Consider the following 22,782-nt stretch of genomic DNA (forward strand, 5'->3'; position numbering starts at 1 on the left):
TAGAAGTATTCATTCAGGACCAGCTCTTGAATGTAATTCTAGGATGAGTTCCCTCACTTTTTTCCCCAGGACTTGACCCTTGCCCATAGGTCTTTCACAACCTTATGTGGGATATATTATATTAAAAATACAATTTCAAACATTAGTAAAAAAATAAATAAAAAAAACAACTATGCCCCCTCGAACAAACTTTTGCCAGAGGTATTTCCCTGACACTATATATATATATATATATATATATATATATATATATATATATATTATAACAAATAATAAAACAAAGCCATTATAATACTGCATAAAAGCTCACCTTCTGAAGCCAGTAAGGAGAAGTTAGAAATGTAGATGAGCCAAAATTCTCTCCCATGATTACTGAAGGATATGGATGCGGCAAGTTTAAGCCCAAATATAGAAAGAACGGTTGTGAAGAGTTTGCTGCCTGTTGACTTAACCAGCTGGTGGCTAGATCTGCATTTTTCCAGTCTTCCTGCATAATGCGAGTTTGAGTCTTGTTGGCAATAAGAGAAGCCATGGGTCTGCCTTCCTGTCTAAGAAGGAATGGCACATCCCTGGTCCAGGCTTCCACACGATTACTAAGAGTAAACAAACTCAGTGTTACATATTTACACCATTGACAACATAAACTGATTAACAACTGTGAATAATTGGGGCAGAATTATCTATACTGCCTTAAATTTAGACAGCATAAAGGCAAATGGTGCGTGAAATGTCGATTTTTTACTGTGGATTTCCAAAGCGGAAAACAATGTACAAAGAAATTCAAGTGTAGCAGCCTTTCAATGTTTTCAAAGGGTTTCTGCTGCACCGTGAACATGGCAGAACATCAGTGGCAGAAAATTCTGCCGCAGAAATTCAAATTCCGGACTACACACCAAAAAATAAACATGTTTATTCTTGAAATGGAATATTCTCGAAAATACATTGCCGTCTATGGTGACGGTGCATTTCCGAACGGTCCTAGCGCTGAATAATTGAGCTGGTGCCTGCAGCACACAGAATGTTGCTGTGTAACTGGGCCCCAAATATCATCATAGGAGTATTGGCAGTGAAGTTAATGAGGCGCCTGTTTACTGGGACAGACCCTATAGCAACATTTTCCTATTTTGTTTTGCACAGAACTTGATTTGTTTTGCACAGTACTTGATTTTGCCATAATGGTCATTTCACAGGTACAATTTACTGTGCATATTTGATACACAGGATTTAAAGCTGCAGATTTGATGCTGTGTTCAGTCATTTAGTCTATATTGGAATCTGCAGCATAAAATCTGCAGCTTCAAATCCTGCACATCAAATATGATTAGGATACTGTACTTGTGAATACACCCTAGGGGTAGGGTCACACATACCTTATTTTGCTGTGTATTTGCTGCTGTGTATTTTCCTACCCATTGTCAAGTCAATGGGCCTCATTTACTAAGCTGAAACCAACCAGTTTTTGTTGGGTTATTTTGGCGCAGAGTGTCTGCGACATGTCTGTGCCAGTGTGCCACAGTGTGCGCCTGGAAAATCCGACAAACCTGACAATGCACTGTGAAAAGCCAAAAAGGGGCGTGGTCTGTCACAAAGGGCGATACCGGCCCAAAAGGGGGGTGTGGTTTCACAACCTGACCAATTTACTATTGAATTCACAAAAAAAACAGTGGTAAATGGTTGGAAATTTCCACCTAGAAAAAGCTGGTCAGAAAATGTTCCCGACTTTTCCCTATAGTAAATAGGGAGGAATCCTGCAAGTCTGAAACAACATTTCCCACTAGTAAAAACCCAACACTCTTAGTAAATGAGGCCCAATGTGTAGTTAATCAGCTGCAGAAAATACAGAGCAAAATAGGGCATGTGTGACCCTATCCTTAGGGTGTATTCACATGTACAATATCCTGAGCATATTTGAAGCTGTAGATTTGAAGATGCCCAAAGCCACGTAAGTGTCACAGCGGACCTCACCCATTGGAGCGTTAGAGCTAACACTTGCATGATGTGGTGATGTCCTCCCTTTTCCTTTTCTAAATTAGGCTAGATTCCCACGGCGGGATTTCTGCAGTGGAAAATCCGCAGCAGACACCACCATTGAGGCGCAGATTTTTGTCTGTGGGGATTCCACTGCAGAAACTCTGCAGCAGGAAACTCAAAGCCACAGCAGGAAACTAGCAGGTGACCCGTTCTTGTGAATGTACCCTTAGTAAGCAAAACTGGGTAATGTGAGTGCTATAAGGCTTGTGTCACACAATTTTTGAGCCAAAGCCTGAAGTCGGTCCAACTGGAAGAAGTATTTATATTTTACATTCCTTTTGAATACACTTCTGGCTTTGGTCTAAAAACTGTAGTAGCAGTCTTCAAAAAAAGAAAAAGAAAACTGCTGTTTGTAATACCAGACTTACTGTGCTTTCTAAAGCCCCAGATCTTTACTTAATAAAATAGTAACCACATCAACTTTTCAGCTAAATTGTAGAAAATTATGTATGTTTATCTTTTCTGCTGGAAAATGGCTTAATAGTTTCCCCATAAAAGGTAAAGGGTCAAAATGTATCTTTCTGAACAATCATCTCTGCAATTTTTTTTAGATAATCATGTAAGTCTTCTTTTAGTACATAGCATTCATTATTTTGGGTGAAATCACTAATACTTGGTAATATATTGAAAGCTCTGTCTTAACCCATTAATGACCAAGCCTGTTTGGGTCTTAAAAAGGCACTTTTTTTATTTTATTTTTTACTCTCTGCATTTTTAGCTTTGCATTTTTTATAGACATTGCAGTATAATGCCTTGTTAACCCCTTAAGAACCAGGGGTTTTTCCATTTTTGCACTTTCATTTTTTTCTCCTTACCTTTAAAAAATCATAAATCTTTCAATTTTGCACCAAAAAATCCATACGATGGCTTATTTTTTGCGCCACCAATTCTATTTTGCAATGACATCAGTCATTTTACCCAAAAATCTACGAGGAAACGGGAAAAAAAATCATTGTGCGACAAGGTTGAAGAAAAAACTAAATTTTGTTACTTTTGGGGGCTTCCATTTCTTCAGAGTACATTTTTCAGTAAAAATTATACCTTATCTTTATTCTGTAGGTCCATACGATTAAATGATACCCTACTTATGTAGGTTTGATTTTGTCGTACTTCTGGAAATCATAACTACATGCAGGAAAATGTATACGTTTAAAATTGTCATTCTGACCCCTATAACTTTTTTATTTTTCAGCGTACGGGGCGGTATGAGGACTCATTTTTTGCACCATGATCAGAAGTTTTTAGCGGTACCATTTTTGTATTTATCTGACTTTTTGATCGCTATTTATAAAAATTTTTCACGATATAAAAAGTGACCACAAATACACTATTTTGGACTTTGGAATTTTTTTGCGCGTACGCCATTGACCGTGTGGCTTATATTTTTATAATTCGGACATTTCCGCATGCGGCAATACTTAATTTTTATTTACACAGTTTTTTTTTTTTTAAATGGGAAAAGGGTGGTGATTCTAACTTTTATTAGGGAAGGGGTTAAATGATCTTTATTAACTTTTTTTTGCACTTTTTTTGCAATGTTATAGCTCCCATAGGGGGCTATAACACTGCACACACTGATCTTTTACATTCATCAATGGTTTCTCATCGATGATTCTGCCGCTTGACTGCTCATGCCTGGATCTCAGGCACTGAGCATTCATTCGGCGATCGAACACCAGGAGGCAGGTAAGGGGACCCTCCTGCTGTCCCACAGCTGTTTGGGATGTTGCAATTTCACCGCGGCGATCCCAAACAGCCCGCTGAGCTAGGCGGGGGTAGTTTAATTTCACTTTAGACGCGGCGATCAACTTTGAACGCTGCGTCTAAAGGGTTATTAGTTAGCAAATGTTGGAGGGTTTCGTTTTCACAGTAAAAATGATATGTTTTCTTTATTCTGTGGGTCAATACGATTAAAATGATACACATGATTATATAATTTTCAGTATGTTTAAAATCGGCCTATAACTTTTTCATTTTTCCGTATACGGGGATGTGTGCGGGCAAATTTTTTGCGCAATGGCATGTAGTTTTTCTCAGTACCACTTTTATTTATTTGTGACCATTTTATTGCTTTTTATTAATTTTTTTCTGAATGTGATCAAAAAGCAGCAATTTTGCATGCGGTGATACCAAATATGTTCAATAATTATTATTTTTTTCTGAGTAAAATGGGGGGGGGGGAAGGTTGATTTCAATTTATATTGGGGGAGGGGATTTTTCACATTTTTTTAAACTTCTTTTTACTTTTAACTCATTATGTCCCCATAGGGGACTATCTATAGCAATCATTAGATTTTAATACTGTTCAGTGCAATGCATAGGCATAGCACTGATCAGTATTATCGGCGATCAGAGCAGATCAGAGCAGAAGACCCCAGGAGATCAGTGGAAGCAGGTGAGGGGACCTCCGGCCACCATCTTAGCTGATCTGATCTCCGTGGCCGTGCCGCTGGCAATCAGATCAGCCATTTCAATAGCCGCACTGCCACAGATGCCATGATCTGTATTGAACACAGCATCTGAGGGGTTAATTGCAGACATCAGTAATCGCTGATGTCCGCCATTACTGGGTAAAATATTATATCTTCTAGAGGTACCATCATTTTTGTCCAGGCCAGTTAAATTATTTGGTATTTCCAAAATGATTCTGTTAACATGTTAGGGAGGTAGGGCGCATGGTTATGCCCTTGCGCCCGAGTCCTTAAGGATGCAGGGCGTACCTGTACGCCCTGATCCCATCACCAGCATATAAAAAATACTCACGGGCTAAGCGTGCATTAAAGCTATCAGCAGCCAGGACCCAGGGTTAATCCCGGGTACCTCCGATCGGGCTGATTCACGGAATTAACCCTTTAGACGCCTCGATCAAAGTTGATTGCAGCGTCTAAAACGAAAGTAAAACGTTCCTGGCAGCTCAGCAAAGCTGTTTGGGACCATCACGGTTTTGCAGTCCCAATCAGCTGAGAGGACGGCGGGAGGGCCCTTACCTGCCTCCTCAACGTCCCATTGGCGCTCTGATGCTGCAGCCAGGTTCTGCAGGCTGGAGCAGCAGAGCACCAATAACACTGATCAATGCTGAGCCAAAGCTCAGCACTGAACAGTGTATGCAATCGAATGGTTGCATGGTATAGCCCCATATGGGGGCTAAGAAAAAAAAAGTTAATAAAAGTGAATTCCTAATAAAAGTTTTCATTCCCATTCCCCCACCCCCTTTACCTTTTTTAAAATAAAATAATATAAAAAATAATTACAATTCGTGGTACTGCTGCATGCATAAAACTCCAGACTATTAAAATATAAGGTTAGCTAAACCGCATGGTCGATGGCATACACGTAAAAGAATACCAAAGTCCAAAATTGTGCATTATTGGTCACTTCATATACCATAAAAAATTAATATACGGAAAAATAAAAAAGTTATAGGGGTCAGAAGATGACAATTTTAAACATACTAATTTTGGTGCTTGTAGTTAGGATTTTTTTTATCTAGTAAGATAAATTAAAACCTACATGAATTGTGTATCCTTGTAACCGTATAGTCGTAAAGAATAAAGATAAGGTGTCGTTTTTACCGAAAAAAGCACTTCGTAGAAACAGAAGACCCCAAAATTCACAAAATAGCGTTGTTTTTATTTTTTTCATTTCACTCCACAAATAATCCCCCACCAGAGATTATGTCATAAAATAAGTGATGTCTTTACAAAGTACAATTGGTGATAAAAAAAAACAAGCCCTCATATGGGTCTGTAGATGCAAAATTGAAAGTGTTATGATTTTTAGAAGGGGAGGAGAAAAAAAAAATGCAAAAACGAAAATTGAATCCTTAAAGGGATACTTCGCCCCTAGACATCTTATCCCCTATCTAAAGGATAGGGGATAAGATGTCTGATCGCGGAGGTCCTGTCACTGGGGACCCCCCCCCCCCCCGATCTCAGCTGCGGCACCCCAGACCGTGCCGGATGACTGGCCAAGTGGGGCGGAGGTTCATGACGTCACGGTCACGTCCCACTTGTGACGTCACGGCCATGCCCCCTCAAAGCAAGTCTGTCGGAGGGGGCGTTAGGGGCGTCATGCCCCCTTCGACAGACTTGCATTCAGGGGGCGTGGCCATGATGTCATGAGCGGGGCACGGCCATGACGTCACGAGCCTCCGACGCTGCTCCTGACACTCTAAACAAACGTCAGGTGCCGCAGAGAGATCGAGGGGGTCCCCGGTGGTGGGACCCTCGCAATCAGACATATTATAAGATGAGATAAGATGTTTTATGGCGGAGTACCCCTTTAAGGTCAAAATGGGCTGAGTCCTTAAGGTGTTAAACCAGAATTCGAAAGCAATGTCTGTTTTTCATTGGTTAATTTTAAACAAGTTTTTATTCATTATTAATTTTGTCTGTTTCAGGTTATTTCAGGTAGCATTTTGGGTTTTTATGTTTTTAATAAAAGGGTCCCACCAATTTTGTTCATGCCTGTACTTTGTTTGTTTGTCTTGGTCATGTGACACAGAGCTGGGAGAGAACACAGTGCACTCTTCCTCGGCTCCTTCTAGTAATCAGTCTGGGTCTGAACATTCCAGACGATCAAAACTTTTGGCATGTTTCTACAACATGTCAAAAGTTTTTTAAAGTGACAGTGCCCATTTAGCTCAGCCCTACTTCATTTATAACTGCCAACTCACCTCAGTGAATGAGATCCACTTTTGTAGTCTTGTTTGCCAAACTTCTGAGTGACATATCCCTTTTCTTTTACAAGGTCCATCCATGTTGGGTAATCTGGATCTAGACACTTGTAGTTATTCCAGGATTCTGTTAGGTGAGGGAATAGACCGCTCCACATGGCTAGAAGGAAGCAGAATCAATTACTACTATACTGATGTGCAGCGCTATGTGTATTAGTAAGTTAATGTTATTTGGATGAAACATGACATAAAGGAAGAAACTAAAAAAGTAAGAGGAAAAATAATTAACAAGGCCTCGAGATAGTATGTGCGTATGTGAAAGGGGCAAAAGCTAATCAATTCTTCTTCTTTCATGGGCTCTGTCTGTTTATACTTCTGGACAAATAAAGATATTAGGCTTCATTTTTACTTGGTAGTCTTTTGGAAAACTGCCACTGCAGTTTTTGAGCCAAAGCCATAAGTGGATTAAAAAGGAATGATAAATATAAAGCAAGGACTTATACTTCTCCTTACTGCTGGATCCACTTTTGGCTTTGGCTCAAAAACTGCAGTGGCAGTTTCCCCCCCAAAAATGGCAAGTAGAAACATTTCCTTATGAAGAGTTTGAGTGCCACTCATCATCTATCATGTGTGAAGTTTGGATGGGCTGTATTGAAAATAAAGAAACATCAGATGACTATGTTAGGAGTGGAAGCAGGATCACTGTTTTATTCTGGAATTCCTGAAGTACTGGCCACAAATGATGGGTAAAGTAATGAAAGAAGTCATGCAGTCAAGTCAAAGTCAAGGCTTTAGGGATTAAGCAGGCCTTTTTCACCCCTTACTGCTCTCAGAGAAGTGGGAGAGTGGAATGCTTGGGGACTTTGAAGTAAAAAAAATCAAAAGGCAATGAAAGAAACAGGGAAACCCTGGCCCGAATGTCTCCCGTTAGGTCTTTTCAGTCTAAAAACAGCCCCTCAGCAGAAGATTGGGCTGTGCCCTTTTGACATACTCTTCATAATTGCCCATGGAACAGGCCTGTACTTTTCCAAGTATTGCAAATGTCCCACTCTGGCCTGTCTACTTATGTGCAAAACTTAAAACATGTCTAGAGGAAGTTGCTGAGTTGCCCATAGAAACCAATCAGATTTCTTCTTTCATTTTTCAGAGACCTTTTCAGAATTGAAAGAAGTGACCTGATGGGTTGCTATGGGCAACTCAGCAACTTTTCCTCTAGACAGGTTTGATAAATATCCACCAGAGTTCATAAACTTGTGTTTTGTTCCCTTCCAGACCCTACCCGGTGTGACAGGAGTCAGTCACCCTTTCCAGTTAGGGGACTGGGTGGTAGTCAAAAGACACGAGAAAAAGTTTGAAAACTTGATTTGATGGACTCTTTCAAGTTTTGCTAGTCAACCATATGCCAGGGAAACTCAAGGGAAAGCCACATACATACCAGCCACTGCAAAAAGGTTTTGAACCCATGTTCAGACTCCTAGTCCTGATCACTCTGATGACCATATAGATAGAGGCATTAAATGGTATATTGGAAAAACTATTGGAACAATGCTCTCGTGAAACATCATTAAGTCCTGTACAAAGACCTAGCTAAAGAGGTTGTAAAAGATTGTTAGGTATGCACACACAATCCAATCTCCTTGAACACCATGCCATACATAACTTTGCCTTTGAATGTAACTGAGGTGAGGGATTTAGCTACAACTCTGAGGTATACCAGCTCTCTTACAGGTAAACAAAGAAACTAAGCATTAGTATTACCTGTGGCTGCCTGGTATCAAGACCAATTATTAGTCATTGAAAGAAATTTCTATAGAGAAGGAGGTAACAAACATAATCTACCCTTTAGTGAGGTTAAAGGGGTACTCTGCTGAAAAACTATTTTATTTAAATCAACTGGTGCCAGAACGTTAACAAGATATGTAACTTACTTAGATTTAACCCCTTAAAGGGGTACTCCGGTGAAAACCTTTTTTCTTTTAAATCAACTGGTGGCAGAAAGTTAAACATATTTGTAAATTACTTCTATTAAAAAATCTTAATCCTTCCTGTACTTATTAGCTTCTGAATACTACAGAGGAAATTCTTTTCTTTTGGAATGCTCTCTGATGACATCACAAGCACAGTTCTCTCTGCTGACGTTATTATAATAATAATAACGCTTTATTTATTGTTGTCCTTAGTGGGATTTGAACCCAAGTCCCCAGCACTGCAAGGCAGCAATGCTAACCACTGAGCCACCATGCTGCCCTTAGCATACATCTGCTATGCACGGTTGCTAAAAATGGACAGAGATGTCAGTAGAGAGCACTGTGCTCGTGATGTCATCAGTGTTCCAAAAAGAAAGGAATTTCCTCTGTAGCATTCAGCAGCTAATAAGTACTGGAAGGATTGAGATTTTTTAATAGAAGTAATTTACAAATATGTTTAACTTTCTGCCACCAGTTGATTTAAAAGAAAAAAGGTTTTCACCGGAGTACCCCTTTAAGGACTCAGCCCATTTTGACCTTAACCACTTCATGACCTAGCTATTTTTGGCCTTTATGACCCAGTCCGTTTTTTCAAATCTGACATGTGTCTCTTTAAGTGGTAATAACTTTGAACTGCGTTTACCTGGCAAAGAGATTCAGAGATAGTTTTTTCGGGACATATTGCACTTTATATTAGTGGTAAATATTTGTTGATACATGAAACGATTTTTGTGAAAAACTCTCTACTTGTAAGAGAAATAGTCATGCCAAATAAATTTAGCTATTAATTCACATCCACAACATGTCTACTTTATGCTTGCATCATTTGTTAAAGATTCTTTTACTTTTTACAACATTAGAAGGCTTATAATATGAGCATTTTTTCAAATTTTCAATGAAAGTCCAAAATCACACACACACACATATATATCAAAATGGAAAAAATGCTGGGAACCTTTAAAAGTTCACTTTTATTCCGTCCTAGTAAAAAAAAAAAAAAAAAATATATATATATATATATATATATATATATATATATATATATAAATAAATAAATAAATAAATATAACTTCTTATAACACAAGATTTGATAAATTCAGCACCAATGCATTTTTCCGTCTAAAATAGACAAGAATGCATCATGTTCTAAAAATCCTCTAAAGCAAAAGTTGCAAAAAAAGTCTCACATTTTTAGACTGCGACTTTCTGTGCGACAAATTTAGATTGGAAAAACCAGTCTAAATGCTTTGACAAATCTCCCCCATTGAGTGCATATATGTTACCAAATCAGTCCACTCCATTAGTAGGAAATAATACAGAGGAATTGGGAAATATTGAGATCTGATAAAACACTATCATCGATCCTACCGGAGGACCCCTCCATTACATACAGAAGGGGTGTAATTTTAAAGATAGGCTTACGAAAAGTTACTTTGAACGGGAGAAGGGTCAAGATGCCTGGTTAAGGAAAGGCACCTACCCGAGTGGAATGTGTAACATCTGTCCATTCATCAAGAAAGGTAGTTGCTGTGAGAGTGCCAGTACAAAAGAAATTTCGCCCCCTTAGACAGTTGGCCAACTGTAATACTAAAGGGGTAGTTTATCTTCTGGGGTGCTCCTGTCCTGTAAATTATGAGGGCAAAACCTACAGGACACTTAAGAATCGGGTACAGGAGCACCTATCAGATATCAGGAATAGGAGAGACACGCCGGTAGGGAATCATTTCTCTCAGTACAATGAAGGGAGTCCAAAGGGCTGAACGAGTTCATATCGTATTCAAGTTATATCTGATCCATCGTCACCCTTGGCTACTAGCCAGCATATTGCAAGGTGTTGTCTATGACCACTGTGCCTGACAGGGACATGTGGGTATTTGTAAAGGGTCTTATAAGGGTCTAGTAAAAATATGCCATCCTCCAAAAATCCTAAATTACAACAATAAGCGTGCTGTACTGTCTGACAAATTCATGTCGGCACATCCTACTTAGCTCTCTAAATTTGAGAAACATATAGTGCTAATAATAATTCCTTACACATTGCTATATGTATGCCCAATGTAGTCCTCTGTAAAATATCTGATAGAATAGTCAGTACATAGTATAGAACTCCTGACGATATTGTATCCATTCATTAGTATACACCTGGGTGAAAGGATCACCCATTTGCACACATAGACGCAGTATAGACGCAGTGGTGTGTGATTGGCAGCACCTGGCAAGTAACTCTAATGGGTGGGATCTGTGTCCTACAAAGAGAACCAAGAGTATCGGCATTTGATGCTGACCGCCATTAGTGTCGGACTTCAAAATATTCAAGATTCTAGAAAAACAAGCCTGGAAAAGGTTCCTGAGGATCTAGCAAAGAAACGCGTTGAACCGGAGAGAGAAAAAATACCTGGGATCAACATCAGGTTTTTACCTAAAATATATGACTGCTAACATTGCTATATTGAACAAAAGAAATTCACACACACTGTTTCACTGCAACAATTTCTTCCTTTTATATATGGATTCTTTCCAAAATTATAACACGGTACAGGAAGGCAGAAAAATTATAATCACCCACTGTGGATAGAGCAAAGTCTGCACCATGTGTCTTGGAGTAATAGCCGACTTCTTTATGACTTCATGTGCAGTATTCGCTGCTGGATACTCCGGCCATCTCCCTTCACACAAAGGACAGGTGAAACAAGTTGCCTTCTTAATTTTTCTGCCTTCCTGTACCGTGTTATAATTTTGGAAATAATCCATATATAAAAGGAAGAAATTGTTGCAGTGAAACAGTGGGTATGAATTTCTTTTGTTCATTGTACTTAAACTGGGATTAGAGCACCCAGTCACCACACTGCACCCTAGGACTGAAGTCCCTTCCCTAGATTTATTATCCAGGACTGAAACCTTGCTATATTAACACAAGCATACACAATGTACTGGATATTGGATATGTCCAATAGCAAACTCGTGGTTACTAACGGAGTGGACTGATTTAGTAGCATATATGCACTCATAGGGGGGCATTTACTAATCTTTTACTATGTAGTCTGGTTTTTACCCTGTTTTTTTCTACTTCCTTTTTGACTATGTGCGACAAATTTACTAAATTGCTGCACGGCATTAATAAATTTGGCACACATAGGCAAAAGTGGGAAATTTACTTAATGTAGTAGAAAAAATAGTCTGTTCCTTTTTCCAGCTGTCTGAACAGGTTTGGCTGCTGGTTTCCTTCTGGATTTTTTGTTTTTGAGGTTTTTTTTAGCTTTTTCACCACATCTAAATAACTCAATAACTACAGTGGTCCCTCAAGTTACAATATTAATTGGTTCCAGGAAAACCATTGTAAGTTGAAACCATTGTATGTTGAGACCATAACTCTATGGAAACAGGGTAATTGGTTCTAAAGGCACCAAAATGTCATCCAAAAATAGGAAAAAGTGACAAAGAAAAATAAGTAGATAACTGATATAGATAAAGCAAATCCTTACATATAAAAGTAATAAAGATCTGCTGGGAGCTGTAAATCACTGTCTATGTCAGTGTTTCCCAAGCAGGGAGCCTCCAGCTGTTGCAAAACTATAACTCCCAGCATGCCTGGACAGCCAAAGGCTGTCCGGGCATGCTGGGAGTTGTAGTTTTGCAAAAAATGGGGCCACCCTGCTTGGCAAACACTGGTCTATGTAGAGGACAGGAGCTTCTTCAGGGGTCCTGTACAGTACAGGCAATGTCCAAAACAAGTAATGGAGTTGCCCTCACCTGGTGTCCAAAAGAGCAGCTAACCCTGATACAGGTAAAGTGTACAGAACATGTAATACCAGACACCAGTCAGTGCATACACTTCAGTAATACAGGGGTTTTACCAGTGAATGCCCATTTTGATTGGTTGGTTCTTCCAGCCATTGACACGTTTTACAGATCTGGACTGTCTGTAGCATTGTATGTTGAGTCTGGTTTCAACTTACGATGGTCCAGAAAAGACCATTGTATGTTGAAACTATTGTATGTTGAGGCCATTGTAAGTTGAGGGATCACTGTAAATTGTAGTCATGGCTCAGAAGTGGTAAACGGCGTTTAGTGTGTGTGTGTGTGTGTGTGTTTATTACATTTTTTTAACACAGTTTTTTTCTCCCTAAATGTACTTACACTTTTTTTTTTTTTGGTTACTTCTTCTACAGATCTGTGTATCCTGTGGACTCCTTCGGATTCGGTAGACTACTTCGATGACCAGCGTTTTTCTTTGCTTTATGTTAATAAAATGGTTAATGAGGGCTTGTGGGGGAGTGTTTTTTGTAATAAATTTTTTTTAAAACCTGTTGTGTTTTATTTTTATTTTACTTTACTAGACAGGCTTAGTAGTGGAAGCTGTCTTATAGACTGAGTCCATTACTAAGCCGGGCTTAGCGTTAGCCACAAAAACAGCTAGCGCTAACCCCCAATTATTACCCCGGTACCCAACACCACAGGGGTGCCGGGAAGAGCCGGTACCAACAGGCCCGGAGCGTCAAAAATGGCGCTCCTGGGCCTAGGCGGTAACAGGCTGGCGTTATTTAGGTTGGGGAGGGCCAGTAACAATGGTCCTCGCCCACCCTGGTAACGTCAGGCTGTTATTGTTTGGTTGGTATTTGGTTGAGAATAAAAATAGGGGGACCCTATGCGTTTTTTTAATATATTTAATTATTTATTTAAAAAAAAAAACCGCATAGGGTCCCCCCTATTTTCATTCTCAGCCAAATACCAACCAAACAGTAACAGCCTGACGTTCCCAGGGTGGGCGAGGACCATTGTTACTGGCCCTCCCCAGCCTAAATAACGCCAGCCTGTTACCGCCTAGGCCCAGGAGCGCCATTTTTGACGCTCCAGGCCTGTTGGTACCGGCTCTTCCCGGCACCCCTGTGGCGTTGGGTACCGGGGTAATAATAGGGGGTTAGCACTAGCTGTTTTTGTGGCTAGCGCTAAGCCCAGGTTAGTAATGGACTCTGTCTATAAGACAGCTTCCACTACTAAGCCTGTCTAGTAAAGTAAGAAAAAAACACAACAGGTTTTAAAAAATTTTTATTACAAAAAACACTCCCCCACAAGCCCTCGTTAACCATTTTATTAAAATCAAACAAAGAAAAACGCTGGTCATCGAAGTAGTCCACCGAATCCGAAGGAGTCCACAGGATAAACGGATCTGAAATGAGAAGAAAACAAAAAAATGGGTTAGTACATTTATTATCACCTGCTCACACATCTCCCGCCCCGCACGACTACAACTGCCAGCATGCCCTTACAGTAAGGACATGCTGGGAGTTGTAGTTGTGTGGTGCAGGAGATGTGTGAGCAGGTGATAATAAATGTGACAAGCTTGTCCCCTGCCCCCAGCTGCAGGACTACAACTCCCAGCATGCCCTTACAGTAAGGTGGGGCGGAGGCCGGGCACAGTGTTTCCCAACCTGGGACTTGTAGTTTTGCAACATCTGGAGGCACCCTGGTTGGGAAACACTGTTTTAGGCCAGTGTTTCCCAACCAGGGTGCCTCCAGATGTTGCAAAACTACAAGCCCCAGCATGCCTGGACAGTAAAAGGCTGTCTAGGCATGCTGGGAGTTGTAGTTTTGCAACATCTGGAGGCAACCTGGCTGGGAAACACTGGAATAAAACAGTGTTTCCCAACCAAGGTGCCTCCAGATGTTGCAAAACTACAAGTCCCAGCATGCCTGGACAGTCAAAGGCTGTCTAGGCATGCTGGGAGTTGTAGTTTTGCAACATCTGGAGGCAACCTGGCTGGGAAACACTGGCCTAAAACAGTGTTTCCCAACCAGGGTGCCTCCAGATGTTGCAAAACTACAAGTCCCAGCATGCCTGGACAGTCAAAGGCTGTCTAGGCATGCTGGGAGTTGTAGTTTTGCAACATCTTGAGGCAACCCGGCTGGGAAACACTGGCCTAAAACAGTGTTTCCCAACCAGGGTGCCTCCAGATGTTGCAAAACTACAAGCCCCAGCATGCCTGGACAGTCAAAGGCTGTCCAGGCATGCTGGGAGTTGTAGTCTTGCAACAACTGGAGGCACCCTGGTTGGGAAGCCTGCGCAACTTACCGGCTTCCGTAGGATCCAGCGCTGCACGACACTGCCGCGCGACAGTGCCGCGCGACAGTGCCGCGCGACGATCTCCGACAGCGATCGTCGCTGGAGCCTCGGAAGGGTAAGTGAACCTCTTCGCCGGTCCCCTTCAGCTGTTTAGTTTTGCAACAGCTGGAGGACTACAGTTTACAGACCACAAACCAGGGGTCTGCAAACTGTGGCCCTCCAGCTGTTGCAAAACTACAACTCCCAGCATGCCTGGACAGCCAATGGCTGTCCAGGCATGCTGGGAGTTGTAGTCTTGCAACATCTGGAGGCACCCTGGTTGGGAAACACTGTTTTAGGCCAGTGTTTCCCAACAAGGGTGCCTCCAGCTGTTGCAAAACTACAACTCCCAGCATGCCCGGACAGCCAATGGCTGTCCAGGCATGCTGGGAGTTGTAGTCTTGCAACATCTGGAGGCACCCTGGTTGGGAAACACTGTTTTAGGCCAGTGTTTCCCAACAAGGGTGCCTCCAGCTGTTGCAAAACTACAACTCCCAGCATGCCCGGACAGCCAATGACTGTCTAGGCATGCTAGGAGTTGTAGTCTTGCAACATCTGGAGGCACCCTGGTTGGGAAACACTGTTTTAGGCCAGTGTTTCCCAACAAGGGTGCCTCCAGCTGTTGCAAAACTACAACTCCCAGCATGCCCGGACAGCCAATGGCTGTCCAGGCATGCTGGGAGTTGTAGTCTTGCAACATCTGGAGGCACCCTGGTTGGGAAACACTGTTTTAGGCCAGTGTTTCCCAACAAGGGTGCCTCCAGCTGTTGCAAAACTACAACTCCCAGCATGCCCGGACAGCCAATGGCTGTCTAGGCATGCTGGGAGTTGTAGTCTTGCAACATCTGGAGGCACCCTGGTTGGGAAACACTGTTTTAGGCCAGTGTTTCCCAGCAAGGGTGCCTCCAGCTGTTGCAAAACTACAACTCCCAGCATGCCCGGACAGCCAAAGGGTGTCCAGGCATGCTGGGAGTTGTAGTCTTGCAACATTTGGAGGCACCCTGGTTGGGAAGCTTGCGCAACTTACCGGCTTCCGTAGGATCCAGCGCTGCACGACACTGCCGCGTGACACTGCGATCGTCGCTGGAGCCTCGGAAGGGTAAGTGAACTTCTTCGCCGGTCCCCTTCAGCTGTTTAGTTTTGCAACAGCTGGAGGACTACAGTTTACAGACCACACACCAGTGGTCTGCAAACTGTGGCCCTCCAGCTGTTGCAAAACTACAACACCCAGCATGCCCTGACAGCCAAAGCCTATGGCTCTCAGGGCAGGAGCCCGGGCTGACATTACAGTGCAGCCGCCCGGGCTCCTCATACGGTCTCCCCGCTACCCCCCTTGTCTCCCGCCCGGGCTCCTCGTACGGCCTCCCCGCTACCCCCCCCCTTGTCTCCCGCCCGCGCCGCTCAGCTCCCGCTGCTACAAGACTACAACTCCCAGCGTGTCCTCACTGTAAGGCCATGCTGGGACTTGTAGTCTTGCAACAGCAGACAGATGGAAGTTGTGTGGCGCTGGCAGGTGAGAGGGGGGGATGTAAATCACTGCAGTGTCCCTGTAGCGCAGTGAGGGTAGCGGGGAGAAAGTATGTCGGAGCCCGGGCGGCAGCAGCTTTTCCTGCTCCATGTTGGAGCTGGAGTAAATTTAGTCAATTTTTATGGCCGTTGCGACAGTTTTTGCGCAACTGCGACTGTCTCAGTTAATAAATTCCTGACCACTGCAAGTAAAAACTGAAAACTTGCGTAAATTAAGCGGGAATTTTTTTTTTGACTTTCTAGCTCTTGCTAGGGAAAGTCGCACAATTTATAGGGTAGGCGCAATTGCGACAATTTTGCGCCAAAAATAGTCAGAAAAAAATGACTAAACCCCTTAGTAAATGCCCCCCATTGTGTCTGAACAGTACACTAACCTACGAGACAATTGAATATAGAGACATTTAGTGTAGACTTCTGGGACGTATCGAGTGCACCACAATCTGTGTGCAACTAAAATAAACCTTGAGGGGCAATAGAATCATACCTGGATAGTACGGGACTATGTAAGAACAAGCTCCAAACATTGCTTTAGTACAAAATGAGACTATGTGTAGTGTTGAGCAGCATAGGCCATACTCAAATTCGCGACATTTCGCGAATATATTGACGAATATTCGCATATTCGCGTTTTATTTTCGCATATGCGAAAATTCGCGTGTGCGAAAATTAGCATATACGAAAATTGCCATAATTTTTTAGCATATGCGAAAATTCACCTATGCTAATCTTCGCATATGCGAAAATTCGAAATGCCAGTCTCACACAGTAGTATTAGAGCCTTCTTACACCACACAAGCTGGAAGCAGAGAGGGGTGATCACTGTGATGTGTACTGTGAAAAAACAAAAATAAACGAATATTCGTAATTACGAATATATAGTGCTATATTCGCGAATTTTCGCGAATTTGCGAATATGCGATATTTGTGAATAAAATTTGCATTGCGAATATTCGCGAACAACACTAACTATGTGGTAATGCTACAAGAAATATAAGCATTTATGTGTCACACACTACATCAGGATAATATGGGACTGTTTCTATATTGGTTTCTATCACTATAACAAAAATGAGTGCTATATGCTGTGAGATAAATACGGAACTTGTTATGATAGCTTTGATTCTAAAAATAACTGGTTGCTTACAAGTGCAACGTATGGGAAGGAATACAAAGTCTAAAATAACAATCTTATAAAAAAAACGCATTGCAAACGTAATAACATTCTGAACTGTCCCTAAATAACTGTTGCAATCTTATTAGTAACTATCTACATGTGTGGTAGAGACTTACCTGGTGGAGCAGTGTTGGGAGCTAGCGTAGGCTCCACACCTATAGTTACGTGTGCAAGGTACTCATAAAATATACACTCAAAACGCAACAAAACCATAAATCATTTAAACATAAAACAGGAGAAACATCAGCAAATTCCCATATGTGTGGTGGTGCTGAAGCTAGAGTGAATATAATTGCACAATGAATATATGTACAAATATAGTGTACTATCTATTGTGGTGAGCACAGGAATACAGCATGACAAAGCCTGACAGCTTCTTTAGTGTATAAAACACATGGAGTGTTACTTAGTGTGCTCAGAGGCTCACCACGATACATATTGCAACAGTTTAAATAAATAAATAAATAAAATTAATGGGAGACTGGTGGCGGGTGTATGGCGATGGCAGGAACAATTAACAGCTTTAAAACAGGATTAGATACATTCCTGGAACAAAATAAGATTAATGCTTATGAAGAAATATAAAATCGCATCACTTCCCCAATATCGCGCCACACCCCTACCCCTTAATTCCCTGGTTGGACTTGATGGACGTATGTCTTTTTTCGACCGTACTAACTATGTAACTATGTAACTATGTAACTATGATGAATAGTCAATACTATAAATAACGCTGAAATTATGCAAGCCAGCCTCTATAAACGATGATAATCCGGTTTTGTCATGGAAAACGCAATGGCTCCATGAACTATATGCATTGTGTCCAATTTGTAAAACAAGGGAAGTTTGTGAATTAAACAAAGTAGAAGGAAGAGTTAAGGATACTCTGTGCAAAGTATGAATAGAGTCCTGACTTTATGAGCAGTATCACTCACCCACAATTTATAATAAGAATATTGCAGAGCACTTTCTATTTGAGGAATAAATGGCGATGAACAACTAATGCTGATAGGTTGCCAATATAACGCAAGCTCGCCTCCATAATAGTGAATACAATGGTTCTCTTATGGGAAACACATGAACTGAACAGATAATGAGCACTGTTACCGTTGTATAAAAAATATAAAGATCTTCAATCAAGTTTGGCAAAAGGAGAACAAATTATCCTCACGCATAGTCTGAAGAGCAACCCGTGTCCAGGGATAATATCATCCAATCATAATCAAGGAGGTCTTTGAGTGTGAACATTACACAGTGTAATTACCGTGAGGATCATGCACACAGAATGCAACAAGAAGAAGTGAAGAAGAAATTGTCTAGAAAATGAAAGTGTGAATAGGAAAATATCACAAGGGACATTGTGCGATTGTTAGTGTAACAATTATAAATACAGATCAAAGTTGGAAATTGAGAAATTAATAAACACTGGTGGCGGTCTTTATAAGTTTTAATGTTTGTTATAAGAAGTTACCGTATATATATATTTTTACTAGGACGGAACAAAAGAGAAGTTTTAAAGGTACCCAGCATTTTTTCCATTTTTTCAATTACTTGGGAGACCTAACCTCAGTTAGTGGTAAGCAACACGTAATTCTTCATATATATATATATATATATATATATATATATATATATATATATACACACACACGTGTGTGTATATATATATATATATATATATATATATGTGTGTATATATATATATGTTTAGATATATATACATATATATATATATATATATATATATATATTTCTTTTTAATTATTTTACTTCTGTACAACAGCTCCCCCTAGTGTCTGTCCTGCCAAGCATAAGATGCAGTAGCAGGTTTAGGATGCTAGGGGAAGTTGTTGTACAACTTAACAGCTCATTTAGTGAAGCATGCAGGAGGGCACGGGACCGGTAAGGGACATCGGGGAAGGGGGACGGGACATCGGGGAAGGGGGACAGGACACTGGGGATGCTTAGCAGAGCCGTGTGTATGTCCCAATCCCCGTGATTAGGACACACACACTGCCCTGCTCAGGATTTTTATTGCGAAATGCTGCCATCGGCTAGTCAGATTTGACTAGCTGATAGTAGTGATTGTGGTGAGGGGGGGGGGGACAAAACCCCCCTAGGTCCCGAGGCAAGATGGCTGGCTATTAGTGATAACCACCATCTTACCGGGCGCGGCGGGATGCCGCAAGTAGCTGCCAGTATCTGTATGACGTGCATGTATGTTATGGGTCGGGAAGGGGTTAAGGACTCAGCAAATTTTATTTTTACGTTTTTGTTTTTTCCTCCTCGCCTTCTAAAAATCATAACTTTTATATTTTCATCCACAGACTAGGGCTTTTTTTTTTGCGCGACCAGTTGTCCTTTGTAATGACATCACTCATTTTACCATAAAATGTATGGCGCAACCAAAAAAATATTATTTGTATGGGGAAATTGAAAATAAAACCCCAATTTAGCAAATTTTGGAATGTTCCATTTTCATGTTGTACAATTTATGGTAAAAATGTTTTCTTTATTCTGTGAGTCAATACGATTAAAATGAAACCCATGATTACATACTTTTCTATTATTATACAGCTTTACAAAAATCGCAAACTTCTTAACCAAATGAGTACATTTAAAATCCCTGTATTTTGCTGGCCTATAACTTTTTCATTTTTCCGTATAAGCGGCGGTATGTGGGCAAATTTTTTGCGTCGTGATCTGTACTTTTTATTGATACCCCATTTGCATATATAAAACTTTTATATCAATTTTTTTGGGAATAAAATGTTACAAAAAAGTAGCAATTATATAGAATTTTTTTTTTTACGTTCACGCCGTTCATCGTATGGGATCATTAACATTATATTTTAATAGTTTGGATATTTATGCACGTGGTGATACTAAATATGTTTATTAATTTTTATATATTTTTTTACACTTTTTGGGGGTAAAATGGGAAAAAGGGACAATTTACATTTTTATTGGGGGAGGAGATTTTTCAAATTTTTTAACTTTTTTTAATACTTTTTTTTACTTTTATGTTTACACTTTAATAGTCCCCATAGGGGACTATTTATAGCAATCACTTGATTGCTAATACTGTTCAGTGCTATGCATAGGACATAGCACTGATCAGTGTTATCGGTCATCTTCTGCTCTGGTCTGAGATTGAGCAATCTCAGACCAGAGCAGAAAACCCCAGGAGATTCACGGAGGCAGATAAGGGGACCTCCGTTTGCCATTAACGATGATCAGATCCCAGCGATCCAATCATCAATTTTAGTGACCGCACTGCCACAGATGCGTTGATCTGTATTGATCACGGCATCTGAGGGGTTAATGGCACATATCAGCACGATCGCTGATGTGCGCCGTTACCGGTGGGTCCCTGGCTGCTGATAGCAGCCGAGACCTGCCGCGCATGACCGAGCATCGTACATTTAGGTCCTGCATTGTTAAGGGGTTAAAAATCTTAACCCGTCCAGTACTTATCAGCTGCTGTATGCTCCACAGGAAGTTCTTTTCTTTCTGAATTTCTTTTCAGTCTGACCACAGTGCACTCTGCTGACACCTCTGTCTGTCTCAGGAACTGTCAAAAGCAGGAGCAAATACCCATAGCAAACCTATCCTGCTCTTGACAGTTCCTGAGACAGACAGAGGTGTCAGTTGAGAGTACTGTGGTCAGACAGAAAATACATTTTAAAAGAAAAAGAACTTCCTCTGGAGCATACAGCAGCTGACAAGTACTGATAGGTTTAAAGGGGTATTCCAGGAATTTTTTTATTTGACTATGCTACAGGGGCTGTAAAGTTAATATAGTTCATAATATTGTGTCTGTACCTGTGTGTGGCGGTTCTCTCACAATTCTTATGTGATTTTCACCCCAATATTTATTTTTAACAGCATACAAAATGTCTCAGATTTTTCCCAGGTTGCAATGTGACCGAGACCTTACATCACTAGTCAGTTGATGACAGGGAGCCTGTCTGCTTCAATGGGTGGAGCGATCACTTGGTGGGAGAGAGATCAATCTGCAACTAATGCAACAGCTGTAGGCACCCTGATTGAAAACCCTTTTGAATGGATGCAGCTCATTTATGTTTCAATGGGTGGGGTGGCTGATGTGTGGGAGGGAGGAAAATGGAATTATGGGATTTGTAGTAAAAAAAACTCACACAGGAAATACCAGTTCACAAAAAGCTTGCCACAGTATTATGTAATCTCACAACATAGCCATTTAGCCCCCAGACAAGTACAGATCCTTCCTAGGCATGTCCATTACTGTTTACCAGGTATGTACTAAAATCACCTTATGGGGAATAACCCCTTTAATGGTACTTATTCTGATTGGGTGACTGTTACTAGTGGGGGTACCACAGGGGTCAGTCTTGGGTCCTGTTCTATTTAATATATTAATTAATGACCTTGTAGAGGGGTTGAATAGTAAAGTAGCAATTTTTTCAGATGATACTAAACTCTGTAAAGCGGCAAACACTATAGAGGACAGTGAACTGTTACAAATGGACCTGGATAGGTTTGAGGTTTGGGCTGGGAAGTGGCAGATGATGAGGTTCAACACTGATAAATGTAAGGTAATGCACATGGGAAAGAAACATTTGGGCTGGGATTATGTATTAAATGGGAGAACACTTGGGACGACTGACGTGGAAAAGGACTTGGGAGTCTTAGTTAAAGGGGTTGTGCGCTGCCCTGCAGTTCGGAGCTCTGCTCACAGCGTCCGGAAGTTCATTACTCCGAACGCTGTGTGCGGCCTTCCGTGTTCGTGGCCGTCGGGCGTGATGTCACGCCCGGCCCCTTCGTGACGTCTCGCCCGCCCCCTCATGACGTCGGAGTCGGAGCGGTCGGAGTAATGAACTTCCGGATGCTGTGAGCGGAGCTCCGAACTGCAGGGCAGCGCACGACCCCTTTAATAGTAAATTTAGCTGTAGTGACCAGTGTCGGGCAGCTGCTGCCAAGGCAAATAAAATCATTGGGTGCATCAATAGGGGCATAGATGCCCACGACAAGGAAATAATTCCACCACTGTACAAATCACTAGTTAGACCACACATAGAATACTGTGTACAGTACTGGGCACTAGTGTACAAGAAAGATATAGGGGAACTGGAGAGGGTTCAAAGACGGGCAACCAGGGTAACACGGGGAATGGGAGGACTACACTACCCAGAAAGTTTATCAGAATTTGGGTTATTTAGTTTAGAAAAAGGAAGGCTTAGGGGCGACCTAATTACTATGTATAAATATATCAGGGGACCTTAGAGATCTCTCCCATGACCTATTTATACCCAGGACTGTATCTATA

General features: G+C 41.3%; 1 protein-coding gene across 4 annotated transcripts in view; it reads right to left on the reverse strand.

Moving 5' to 3' along the window:
• The window catches only part of ARSK (arylsulfatase family member K), a 106,772-nt gene that overhangs the window by 68,740 nt on the left and 15,250 nt on the right, over positions 1 to 22,782 (reverse strand). For 3 of the 4 annotated variants that reach the window (XM_056537841.1, XM_056537854.1, XM_056537846.1), the window contains exons 3-4: positions 6,707 to 6,866; positions 311 to 593 (exon numbers count right to left, since the gene is read on the reverse strand). In XM_056537841.1, the coding sequence (XP_056393816.1) occupies positions 311 to 593; positions 6,707 to 6,866 (443 nt within the window). The remainder of the gene's footprint in view (positions 1 to 310; positions 594 to 6,706; positions 6,867 to 22,782) is intronic. The other variant, XM_056537864.1, reaches the window with a different exon arrangement.

Source organism: Hyla sarda, chromosome 1, assembly GCF_029499605.1.
Source record: "Hyla sarda isolate aHylSar1 chromosome 1, aHylSar1.hap1, whole genome shotgun sequence".
Taxonomy (NCBI): domain Eukaryota; kingdom Metazoa; phylum Chordata; class Amphibia; order Anura; family Hylidae; genus Hyla; species Hyla sarda.